The sequence below is a fragment of the Ochotona curzoniae genome, unplaced genomic scaffold (genome assembly GCF_017591425.1).
Source record: "Ochotona curzoniae isolate NIBS_2020 unplaced genomic scaffold, NIBS_Ocur_1.0 scaffold_4701, whole genome shotgun sequence".
Classification (NCBI taxonomy): domain Eukaryota; kingdom Metazoa; phylum Chordata; class Mammalia; order Lagomorpha; family Ochotonidae; genus Ochotona; species Ochotona curzoniae.
Genome location: NW_024467122.1, coordinates 11381891 through 11394739, shown reverse-complemented (window position 1 = coordinate 11394739; position 12849 = coordinate 11381891). Strand labels below are relative to the sequence as shown.

Sequence of the window (12849 nt, the reverse complement as noted above, 5' to 3'; positions counted from 1 at the left end):
TGTGTTCAGTACCCCAGTTAGGATTGTGTGCTGTCAGTGTTCCATCAGCCTCTGAACCCCTAAACATTAGTTGTGTTGTAAATGTAAAAAATAAATACATAAACATGAACTGCAAGACATAATTAATTTTCTCAAGGACGTCTTCCCTTTGCTTTGTGCCCCCACAAGATCGCAGAAATCTCCCTTCTAATCAGCATCTGAACCAAGCCTCTTCCATGCGTGGCTGCTGCTTGAACTGTGGGTTGTATCCATGGGAGATGGAGCTTCTGTCTCTTGGGCCCAGGAAAAGCCTGGGGGTCGAGTATCACTCTGGTGTGATGTGACTTTGCTTATGAGGACTCTGACTGTGCCATGTTTTTTTTTCTCTTTTCTCTCTTTCCTTTCATAGCTTCTCTCAAGCACAACTTAGCAATATGAGAATGCTTGCCTCTGTCCAAACCATGGTTACCATACCTTCAGACACCATAGTGGATTTCACTCTGCAGTTGCACCGTAGGCTGTCCTAGTTTAAACCCTTTGCCAATATTCTAAACCTTTTCCAATAGTGACTCTAAGCCAACCTATGTAAGCTCCTAAAGGTACAGTATAGCCCCTATTTTCTTATGATTGTAGTCATATAGCATGTAAATAGATTGGATTAATTCTGTAGCACCCTGGTTCCCAAGCCATTCATTCTGTGTGCGTCCTATCTTCCAGGTTTTGATACCAATTTCCTTGTACGTTTCCATTGAAATTGTGAAGGTGTGCCAAGTATACTTCATTAACCAGGATATAGAGTTGTATGATGAAGAGACAGACTCACAGCTGCAATGTCGAGCTCTGAACATCACAGAAGACTTGGGACAAATACAATACATCTTTTCAGATAAAACTGGCACCTTGACGGAGAATAAGATGGTTTTCCGAAGGTGCACTGTGTCAGGCATAGAGTATTCTCACGATGCAAATGGTGAGTGTGGGGATTTGGGGGATCCTGATATGGGCTGGACCAGAAGGTTGCTATATACACACATTCCCCAAGCTTCAGGAATTGCTGGTATTCAAGGGAGCATAAGATGTGGCTGTCAGGGAGCCTGGAGCCTGGTACTATTTTTAGAACAGGCTGCTGGCTGCAGTGTCTGGTGGGGCGGGTGTCTGTTGCAGCGCTCCTTGTCTGCCAGGCAAGTGCAGCCACCAAGTGAGCAGAACGTCCTCCAGGATGTAGCCCCAGCCACTGAGCTCGGCCATGTGACTGGACAGAAAGTCATTTCGCTTGTCACCCATTTGTCTTGTTGTTAACAGCTCCAAATTCTCAGAAGGGATTGGCTAATTTGTGGTGCATTCTTTCTCTTGGAGTGCAGTATCTATGAGGGGTTGGGAAAGAAATCAGTGGTCTTGCTTCTGAACATTTAGGAACCCCTCCTCCCATCGCTCCTTTCCTTATCCTTTGCTGCCTCCTTCCTGGCTTCCTGGAGCTGCCAGCTTCTTAAGCCGTGGTTGTGACTGAAACCAGCAGCGCCTGGGCCCTAGCCAGGAGAGAGCCGTCCTGATAAGAATGCCTAAGCCAAGCTAGTGCTCCCAGTGCCTTGGCGTCTCCGCTGGGGGCCACGGTGACCCCACCCTGCAGCCTCCCAGCAGCAAAGATCATCAAAGAAGCAGCAGCAGATTTAAAACAAGGCAGAAGTGGGTGGCACATGAGCCTTCCTTAGAGAAATGATGGGGGAAGAGTCTGGCATACCAGAAGCTACTGTGAGTTTTATAAAATGAAGCATGTTTATGGTGTCCGATGCCTTCCACTACATAGAATGAGAGTTACCAGATAAGGAGGAGGCATAGTTTGACATTTTGTTCGCCACCCAAAATAACTTGTCAGCAATGGTATTACAGCCACTTACCTGTCCACCCCCTTGAATTGCATACCCCTTTCCTCCCTCCTCCTGTGCCTCATCCATGAATGCTGACCTTTTGTGTAAAACAATTCATTTGCATGTTCTTCCTAGAAGGAGAACTTGGCAGAGCCGTAAGAGAATCAGAGATCGAACAGTGTGCAATAGTCTTTTCAAGTTGAGATGCAGCTGAGGCAGACAGGATGGCTAGGTTCTGAGGTCTGTTGCATAGCAAGCAAGGTGAACTAGACTCGGGAGGAATGTGTTGGGATTTCAAAATAACAGAGAGCGCATGTCGAATGTCTCACCATAACAAGGTAGCTAAGGATGGCATGTTAATCAGCTTGATTTAATCATGTATTTTTGTACATGTGGCAAAATGTATACAGTTATAAAGTTTCAATCAAATCTAATGCAAATAATGCAGTTATTAAAAACGTATTTGTTCATTTGAAAGGCAGAATGGACAGGAGAGAGAAATACCATCCACTAGTTCACACCCCAAATGGCTGTGGTGTCCAGGGCTGGTCCAGACCAAAGCCCATCTTCTGCTGATTTCCCAGGCTCATTCACAGGGAACTGGATTGGAAGCAGAGCAGCCAGGACTCAAGCCAGCAGTCCTATGGAATGTCAGGGCTCAAGGCAGCAGCCTAACTCACTGTGCTACCATGCCTGCTCCAAGCAATGAGCTTTTTAAATAATAATATTGTGACCTTGAACTTCATAGAGAAGTATCCCAACTAAGAGTCCAGAAAACTTTCAGTCGTTGTTAAATACTCACTGTAAAACCAGAGATTTAAAACTGTAAAACTCCACGGCCTTGACAGAGATTGAGGAGAGCATTCTGGGGGAGGAGGAAGCAACTGTGCTACTCAGCAGCTTGTTTCAAAGTGCCCAGATCAGCAATGGTCAGACATCCAAAGCGCAGAGTGCCCGCAGCCAATTAATTCCATAATCTGACCTCTCAAGATCTCACAGCAAATGAATTCTAACAGGTTCAACTCTGAGCACAGAGCCCACCCCCCATGCCTGAGCATGCAAGGAGCTCAAGGGTGTAGCCTTCTCTGAACCTGTAACCTGCAGCTGGCAGACCAGGCATGCCCAAGGCAGAGCTCACCTCTCCTGTGCCTCTTTTCCTCTGAGGGAGTCAAAGGCATCGTTGAGGAGACTTCTAGTCGGAAAGTACTTCAGACCAACACAGCAGCCCTGGTTCCAGGCCTGGCCCTTCAGCATTGGGGGAAGGAAGAGGCCCGGAGTGGACATGCTGCCCTGAACTCCAGCATCTGGTGACCACTATTGCAGGACAGTGAGATGGGGAGGTCAGCCCTTCTGGAGCCTCCACCAAGCTCCTGATGTACAAGCCTAGGAAGCGGACATCATTGCTTATCCCAGCTTTTGTCTGCCTGCCATCTAGCTGTAACCAGTCTGGGATTTATGTCACTCTAGAGCTGGTGAGATTTTGAAGGGGAGTTTGTTCCTGGGTTAGGTATTGCCTGAATTGGAATCCTGGCATTCACAAGTATTGGGCCAGGTGGCAGGTGCCAGGTGGCTCCCCCTCCTCCTTTTGCTTTTTCTCATTTCTAAAAAAAGAAGTGTTATGACATGCTTCATACAAAGACCTGGTTCACACTGTTGACCACGGCTATCACATTCCATTCTCTGGACACCTCTCAGCAGACAATTTGGAGCAAGAGATTCTTGTAGCTCTGCCTATCTCGGCACCTGTACTTAAGGACCCAATGCAATGCCTGCTTTGAGTAAGCCTCATGTGTAGCCTTGTTGCACACCCATGATGAAACAAATTGTCCAGAACATGACCAAGGAAACTGCTCAGCTGCAAGAGCTTCCCCGGCTGACTGGATGGTTCAGACCCAGCAGCAGAAGTCTCGGGAGGAATGTGGTTCCCACCTGTGTCATCCTCTGAGGAACTGGAGTAAAAGCTTCCCATCGTTTATGTCATCCGAAAGAGAGGCAGCACTGGAGGGGCAAAGTCATCCTGGCCTGATGCCCCATACATTTCTGATCGACGCACAGTGTCTCATATGCCCAAAAGACCCTAGTGAGACAGGTAGTCATTGACCCCATGAATGATAGGCAGATCCTTGAGCCCTGTTATTTGGGTCAGCCATGCACAAGTCTCTGCACACCTACACTCAATCAGAAGAGGACTGTCCCTAAACTAGTCCCTGTCCATCCATGACTTGGAAATGATGCCTTGGTGGCCACTGTGCCATAGCATATAGGACCCAGAATCTAGCATCCTTTAGGTCCTTGGGTACCATCTTCATTCCACCTGCCCCTCCCTGTGTTGTGTGGTTTTAGCAAGCAAGCCCCTTCAGTTCTCAGATATCTAGTCTTCTCATCTGTGATATAGGGTTGGAAATAATCAGTCCCCTCCTGTTAACTGAGGGTGAAGATTGTTTTGAAAATGATATCCTTCCCTTGGTCATGGGAAATTTGCCATTTGGGAGTGGGTGGTAGCTGAGAGAGGAAAAGGACTGCTAGAAGCCTGAGGAAACCTAAAACACCTTGAATGGGCTGAGGCTGCCCAATCTTTCCCCCTCTGGCCCCTCACTTGTGTCCTCTCTCCACAGCCCAGCGCCTGGCCAAATACCAGGAAGCTGACTCAGAAGAGGAGGAAATAATGCCCAGAGGGACCGCAACGTCTCAGCGTGGAAGCATTGGAAGCCACCAGAGCATCCGGGTCATAAACAGGAGCCAGAGCACCAAGTCCCACCGGCGCACTGGCAGTCGGGCTGAGGCCAAGAGGGTCAGCATTCTGTCCAAGCACACAGCCTTCAGCAGCCCCATGGTGAGTGTGTGGGTGCCTGCCCCAAGGCCTCGGAGGACCACCTGACTTGCCTTCATGCTGTGCTGTGGCCGCCTTCCATGCCACTGTCACTTTCCTCTGAAATAGACACTTAACTAGTGTGTTTAATCATCCACTTCAGCTATTGCTGGGTGGCTTGGCTTGCCTGAGGCAGTGGAAGTTTTTCTGGCCAACACCTTCTCCTCATTGCTGTAACTTTTCCAAGACACAAGCATGGCCTCTTTGCCATAGTCTGCTTGGCTGGGTGGATGCCAAGTGACCACCCAAGAAAGACTGAGAGGAGGCCCACCCTGCTAGGTGAAATGAATAAACCATCACATCAGAACCTGATGGCAGCTGTGAATAAAGCAAAGCCAGCACTCTAAAAAGAGATTAATTCTTTGAGCCGCAATCCAATAAAACTACTTTCCTCCTTGCCTTGTCAGCTGCCCCAAATCCATGGGCTACTGTCATAAGCAGGGAATTTTCCACAAGTGAAGAGCAGCCTCTAAAAGGGCCTCTCACTTCAGACACATTTAAAATCCAGAGGGGGAGCTCCATTTTGCTCACTGTGTGGTGGCCTCGTTCTGTTATGTCCTCCTGAAAGCCCATTTAGAGGCTGCCATTGAAGCAGGAATGGTCAGGAATGACAGCATACCTGAGTTTATCCAGGCACCTAGGAAGAGGGACCATCACACTTGGCGGGAGGAAGGGTGTGCTACAACAGGTTTTCCTGACACTCAAGCTTTCTGACCTCATAATTAGTGATTCAAAGATTGCCATATGCAGAACTCTGCCAGTGTGTTATTTAATCAGGAAGACAGTGAAAGATATTTAAATATTCAGTATTGGACCAGGCACGATAGCATAGTAGTTAAAGTCCTCGCTTTGCATGCGCTGGGATCCCATATGGGCACAGGTTCTAATCCTGGTGGCCCTGCTTCCCATCCAGCTTCCTGCTTGTGGCCTGGAAAGCAGTGGAGGATGCCCAAATCCTTGGGACCCTGCACCTGTGTGGGAGACCTGGAAGAGCTCCTGGCTCCTGGCTTCAGAGTGGCTCAGCTCCAGCCATTGCAGTCATTCAGGGACTGAACCATCAGACGGAAGATCTTGCTCTCTCCTCCTTACTGTATATCTGCCTTTCCAGTAAAAATAAATCTTTAAAAATATATATTCAGTGTTAAAAGGATGACCAAATAAATATGGCATGTTCATTTGCAAGTTAATAGAATGTGTTTTCAGGACTGGCAGCTGGCATAGCAGTTAAGACACAGGAATGCCTGAATTCCAAATCCTGAGAGTCAACTCCAAAAGGGTCCCTGTAGGCAACTGGAGGCAGATTAAGTCCCTGGCCCCTGGCTTGAGGTTGGCCCTACAACCTTTGGGGACATTTGGGAAGTAAACCAGTGCAGAATACCTGCATTCCTCTATTTTTTTTTTTTTTTTGAAAAACCGAGTAGCAGAGAAAGGGTGAGATACAGATCCTTTATCTCCTGGTTCCCTCCCCAGATGGCCTCAGCAGCCAGCACTAGGCCAGGCCAAAGCCAGGAGCTAAGATCTCTCAGGAGCTTCGTCCAGGTCTCCTCCATGGGTACAGCGGCCCAAGGAATTGTTGTCCTCCCCTGCCTTTTCAGTCCCATTATCAGTAAGATACAGCAGAAGTGGAGTCATTGCAGACAGCAGCTTAACGCCTTATGCCACAACCCCAGCCCCTAAGTGATTATGTATTTTTTTTTTTTAAGATTTATTTCTTTCTTTAGAAAGGCAGATTTGCAGTGAGGAGAGACAGAGAGGAAAATTTTCCATCTGCTATTTCACTCACCAAATGACCACAAGGACTAGAGCAAAACCGAACCTAAGCCAGGAACAAGAAGCCTCCTCTGAGTCTCCCACATGGGTGCAGGAACCCAAGAACTTGGACCATCTTCCATTGCCTTTTCAGAGCACACACAGGAAACTAGAAGTGGAATATCCAGGACATGAACCAGCGCCCATATGGGATGCTGGTGTTTGAAAGTGAGGGATTAGCCTGTTGAGTCATGGCACCAGCCCTTTAAATGATCATTTAAAAAAATATGCACAATGTGTAATTATACAATAGCATATGTGTTTACAAGAATATTTCAAAAACTTTATGGAAATGTGCTTTGCGGGGAAAAAAAAGCTATGCATAGATTTCAAAGCAAAGTCACCTCTCAATCCCATTTTCCCCTGAAGCTTGTGAAGTGCCTGTATATATGAGGTTCTTATTATGGCTTATAATAAAATTCACGTGTTTTAATTAGTCAAGCCCCAGAATGCAGAACAGGTTACTAGTCATTTTCACTGCTTTCTTGTTTCTTTCCCAGGAGAAAGACATTACGCCGGACCCAAAGCTGTTTGAGAAAGTGAGCGAGTGTGACAAGTTCCTGGCCATCTCCAGACACCAGGAGAATCCTCTTGCCCATCTCTCCCCAGAGCTGTCCGATGTTTTTGACTTCTTCATTGCCTTGACCATCTGCAACACAGTAGTTGTCACGTCCCCAGATCAGCCACGACAAAAGGCAAGTTCTGTGGTAGCTCTAGAGCCCACAATACCCTTCATGTCCTCCACAACCCTCTGGTGTCAATCTTCCTGAGGGCCCATGCTCTCCTTTCCTACATGGACCTCCTGGACAGCATCTCTCGGGTTAAAGAGAAATGCGGCAGGGTGCTTCCTTCATATAAGACAACGCAACACGATGATTCTGCACTGAATGGGCACCAAGATTAGGGTCAAGTTAAAAGGACAAATAAGCAGGACCCGCCTCTTATCTAGGAGCAAGAAGGTTATAGAGCAGCTAGGCCGAGCACCAGCCTTTAGTGGACAAGCGAGCTCAGACAACCTGTGCTGGCTCTGCTGTTTCCTCTGTTTCTGGGTTTGGGCAGGGAGTCTGCCATGATGACCAAGCCAGAGATTCAGGTCTCCAATGCACACAGGGGAGGCCAAGACAGGCTGGGCCCAGACTGTGGGATGGGATGCTTGAACTTGGTTCTAACTCCACAGTTTTAGACACACAAACATCTCTTCTCCCCTGTGCCTCAGGGACCCACTTCCAGGCTGAGAGGCCATGGGGAAGGCTCACAGAGAGGGCTCAGAATCAAGGCACATAGCAACTACATGTGAAGTTCATAGCATCATGGAGCATTGTCTGTCAAGGATAAGCAGTTACAGCTCCATTGTATGTTCCTTAGAGAGATAACAACTTAGCAAATTACAATTCTCTCCAAAGAGATGAAAGGATTGTATGTGAAGGAACCCTCTGCAATTCAAGTCCGAATCAGGTAGTATGGAAGAGTGCATGAATGTACACATTGCCCCGGGCAGTTTTAGATAGAAATAAAGATTGGTTGGCATTAGCATAGGAGTAGAGATGGCAGTGCAGTGGCCTGTATCTCAGTGCCTGGCTCTGACCTCTGAGCCCAGACCCTGAGAGCCAGCAGAGATGGCTCAAGTCATGTGGTTTCAGCCACACATTATGTTTTTGACTCCTAGCTTCAGCCAGACTCTCTCTCTCTGTCAAATAAATGAATGAATAATCTTTAAAGGCCACAAAGGCCTTCTAGTCCTGAATAGGTGTTGTAGATCTTCCTCTTCTCGCACTGCTGAAGCTGTGATGTGAGGTGAACCAAGTGGTATGCACTGCAAAAGCATGTCTCTGCACTCACCCCTCTGACTCTGATTTATTGAGGCTGCAGTGGACTTGGCACATCCCAGGGACACAGGACAGGCCACCCAGAGACCACTGGTGGCACATTTCAGGGACACAGGACAGGCCACCCAGAGACCACTAGTTTGATCTACCAGTACTGGACCAGCGCTAGCTACTTCCCACTGTATCGGAGTGCTTCTCTATCATCCTGCATCTGGCCTCTGGGCTCTTCCACCACCTTGCATGACAACTTTCTAATGTGCATCCTTGGGACAGTGCTCATTTTGTAGATTGGTCCCTGCCTGACAAATGCTTAGTAGTGTTGAAATGAATGAAAGAATGAAAGAGACACCAACATTACTGAGGTGTGCACTCAAGGTTTTCCATGCTAGGAGTTCCATGTAGAGAACAGAAAACCTAGTTTTCCACCCTCGGACTGCAAGTGAAATGCCTCTGGATGCACTTGTATCCCTGTTTATTGTTGAGTGCCACCTCTGAGGGCATTTGGAGCCAGCAGGAATTGTAATGTATCTACCCACACCTCCTGTCTAGAAAGGTAGTACATTTAAAACCGTTGTAGGGCCAGAGAAGCACCTTTGTCATAAGCTGGTCCTATGTGCTTGCTTAATGGAAGCCTTGAGTTCTTAGAAGACTATTAGTCTGTCTCAGCTTTTGACACAAAGTTACAGCAGTAAGGATGACTAAAACTCAATTAGGCTGCTCAGCATTTCCTTTTTGTGTAAATATAGTTCCATGGATCCATCATTGAGTTTTTGAAACTTTTAACAATCTTATGCATAAACTTCACTTTGTCTTTATTTCTAACTTATTGTGATTATTAATTTTTGGTGATTTGGATCCTGAGTATCTATTTCATTTGCCAAGAAAGAGTCTTTAGGGCTTGGGAATAGGATTTGTATATGTGCTATTTATGGATACAATGCAAAAAGAATGCATAGACTGAACTTATATTAAGTAGTTTGCAAAATTTTTGGTTTGTTTATGGGTCCGTTTATTTACTCATCTGAAATGCAGAGACAAATGTTCCATTCTCTGATTTAATCTCCGAGTGTCTGCACTGACCTGAGCTGGGCCAGGCTGAGCCTGGGAGCCAGGAGCTCCATCGGGCTATATTTCAGGGTTTGAGAAATGAGTTGATTTGTCCTGGGATGAGCATGTGCAGGAAGCAGGAAGAAGAGTGAAGCGGAAAGCCAAACCCAGAACTTAACTCCAGCCCAGTGCTGTGGGAGGCTTCACAGTTAGGTCAAATATTTACCACATAACCATCCTTCTAATTGGGAAAAAATATCCAATTGTGTGTCAAGCAAGGAGACACTGTGATGAGGGTCAGCTTCAAGGGGTGTGGGTGCCGTAATCTGCACATTCTTTTGCATAAATCACCTAGTGATCCTGTCTCAAAAGTGTAGTATTGCAGTGCGGGGCAGTGTGGCACGGGGGTTAAGTCTCCACTTGGAGCCCCCAAGGCCACATGGTTCCTGCTCCCGCTCTGAGGTTTGCTCTGGGACCCAGCCATCCTCCTGGGTGTTGAAGCCATTGTTGGCAACAGTTGACTTAGGCTTGTCCAGCCTGCAATGCCTGGAACCAAGTCCTTCCTCTGGGTTCCTAGTTCCTGATTTCAGCCTAACATAGCTATTGCGTATATGCTAATGTAGGCATTTGAGGAGTAACCTGTTAGGTATAATTCTTTGTCTCTCTTTTTCTCTTCTTTCTCTGTCTTAAAAATAAAAATCAACTTTAAAAAAAAAGAAAAATGTGATTGAATAACCTTTGTTTAAGGGAAATAGGTGAGCTCCAACAATGGATCTCAAGGAGGAAATTCTGACTCTGGTTGCAGTTTTTAGTACATGCCCCAAATTGGGAAAACTGGCATATCTGTGTGCTGATCTGCCACTAGGGAAGTGGCAACCATCATCTCTCCATGTGTCTGGAGCATCCTGTGGGACTCTGAGCCATGATTTCTTCGCCCATTCTGAGTCCATCTCTCTTGCAGGTGAGGGTGAGATTTGAGGTGAAGTCCCCTGTGAAGACGATAGAAGACTTCCTGCGGAGATTCACACCCAGCCGCCTAACCTCAGGCTGCAGCAGCATCGGGAACCTCTCCACCAAGTCCAATCACAAGTCAGGTTCCAACTTCCTGCCCAACCTGGCCAATGACAGCACAATTCTCCGTCTGGATGAGAAGCTGGACCAGCCTGAACCAACCATTGCCAGCAACGGCATCAGCACACAGGCAGATGGCTGGGCTCAACAGCAAACCTCACATCAGGCTCAAAAGTTGGAGTCGGAGCAGGAGCGGGAACTGCGTTACGAGGCTGAGAGCCCTGACGAGGCAGCCCTGGTGTATGCGGCCAGGGCCTACAACTGTGCGCTTGTGGACCGGCTGCATGACCAGGTGTCTGTGGAGCTGCCTCACCTGGGCAGGCTCACCTTTGAGCTTTTACACACACTGGGCTTTGACTCCATCCGAAAGAGGATGTCGGTGGTAATCCGCCACCCGCTCACCGATGAGATCAATGTCTACACTAAGGGGGCTGATTCGGTGGTCATGGACCTCCTGCTGCCCTGTTCCTCAGGTATTCCCCCGCCCCAGGAAGCCACACCCCACCCGTGGGGAAGAAGCTCCAATCACTTTCCACCCCAAGTCTTTTCTCCAGGAGAGAGTGATTTTCCTTCTTTTTATTGCTCATGTGAAAGGTTTGTACCAGAAGGCATTCAGGGACCATCAACTGAAACTCACCACTAACCCTCAAGAACTAAAGGGTTAACAATTGTTTCAGGCATGTCTAAAAGCTAAAGGTTTGGGAACTTTAGAAGTTCTGGAAGTCTCCTTCCTTCCTGGGGTGCAGTTATCAGCCTGTGGAGCTGCTTCTGGCCACATTGGGGGCTCCAGAAAGTGTGGGGGCTATGGCCGAGCTTCGTTATCCTCTGTCCTGGCTCTGGACCACACTATTGCATGCAGCTTTGGGGTTGAAATCAAGGAGTTTCAAAACCTGACATGCAAGGTGAAACTTCAGCTAGCAAGGAAAAAGCTTGCAAATCATTTCAGCTAGAAATCTCTCTAGACTTAGGAAAGGAGTATTTAGGGGCCACACTTGAAAACCTGATCTCTACTCTATCCAAACTTAGAGGACAGAGGGGTGTGCGAGACCTCTGGGGGTAGGAGCCAGGCGGAGGTGAGGCCACTGCGGGCAGCTAGGCACAGGACACAGACTTCAGCTTGCAGTGTAATGGACAAATAGGGTACCACTGGCTCTGAAATGCTGAGCTCTGGGAAATCCTTCTGCAGCTCTGGGACAGAGGCAGGGAAGACATTCACATCCCCAGAGCTCTGACCTCCAAAGGCAGTCAAGCTACATTCCTCTGAAAATAGCTTCAATGACCTCTCTTGGTAACAGCCACCTGGGGAACAGGTCATTGCCATTCCACCCGTACCGTGGTCAGTTGCACTAATTCTGACCCAACCTCAGCCCAGAATTCAACTCAAGGACTGATTTTGCATTCCAAGAAGCCTTTTCATTCTGACAGTTGAATCTTATTTATATCTGCACAAAAGAAATCTGTAAGGCAATTATCAGAGCAAATTTTATTCTGCTGGAAAAAGTCACCTCTGTGCTATTCCATGACCTTGTAGTAAAGACAGTGGGATGCACCTTCATTCCAGACTTTTAACACATGTAAGAGTCATGTCTAAGACCCAAGGCATGGACTAGTAGTCATGTGTAAGGAGACTATAGGAGAGGCCCATCCAGTCCCAAAGGGAGACTGCAGGGAGCACGGCCATTGCCACACCAGTGCTTTGTTGGTTGTTTATTTTTTGACATTAGTAAAAATCCCAAATTTATAAACTGAGCACTAAAGTATCACTCACTCCCATGCTGTCAATTCACAAACAAGACCTTCTGGCATTTCCTTCCAAAACAATAAAGCTAGCCTAGAAAAACAGGTATCTTTACACCGAATATATTTAGCATAGGATTGTTCACTGTCCTTTCCTGTTTTTCCATAATATGCCAAGCTATACAGGGCATAATCAAGTTCAACGTGAGCTGGCAGGAGCAGCTGTGGCAGAGGGAACAGTGCCAATATAGCCTCCCCAGGCTCCTGAGTGTGCTGAGGCCTCTCTCAGGGAGTATCTGCAAGGCGGGAAGGCATCTGGATCCGCTTTCCAGACACCTGACACCCTCCTCCCTCTTGGATTCACAATCAACCCCAGGGTCAGAGTTGGGGAGCCTTGCCGGTCTCTCCACCCAGCCTGTAGCCTCATCCTGGCCCTGCTATGCACCTGCTTCCTATGTTTCTACATATCCTCCATTGTCGAGGATCAGGGAGGATATGCAGATTTCAAAGAGCAGAACCTCAAGTCCCTTGATCTCAGAAGAGCCAAGCAGTAACATCACCATAGTTCTTACATGGTCAAAAATATGACATTGACATTTGAACGTAAGCGACCGGTGTTGCCATCCATTTGTCCCTGGGAACTTCC

At 47.5% G+C, this 12849-nt stretch overlaps 1 protein-coding gene across 1 annotated transcript in view; it reads left to right on the top strand.

The window, feature by feature from the left end:
• Positions 1-12849, top strand: part of ATP10A (ATPase phospholipid transporting 10A (putative)) — a 142458-nt gene that overhangs the window by 107065 nt on the left and 22544 nt on the right. Inside the window, exons 7-10 of the mRNA XM_040969940.1 lie at positions 697-949; positions 4460-4677; positions 7023-7217; positions 10357-10939. Of these exons, the coding sequence (XP_040825874.1) occupies positions 697-949; positions 4460-4677; positions 7023-7217; positions 10357-10939 (1249 nt within the window). The remainder of the gene's footprint in view (positions 1-696; positions 950-4459; positions 4678-7022; positions 7218-10356; positions 10940-12849) is intronic.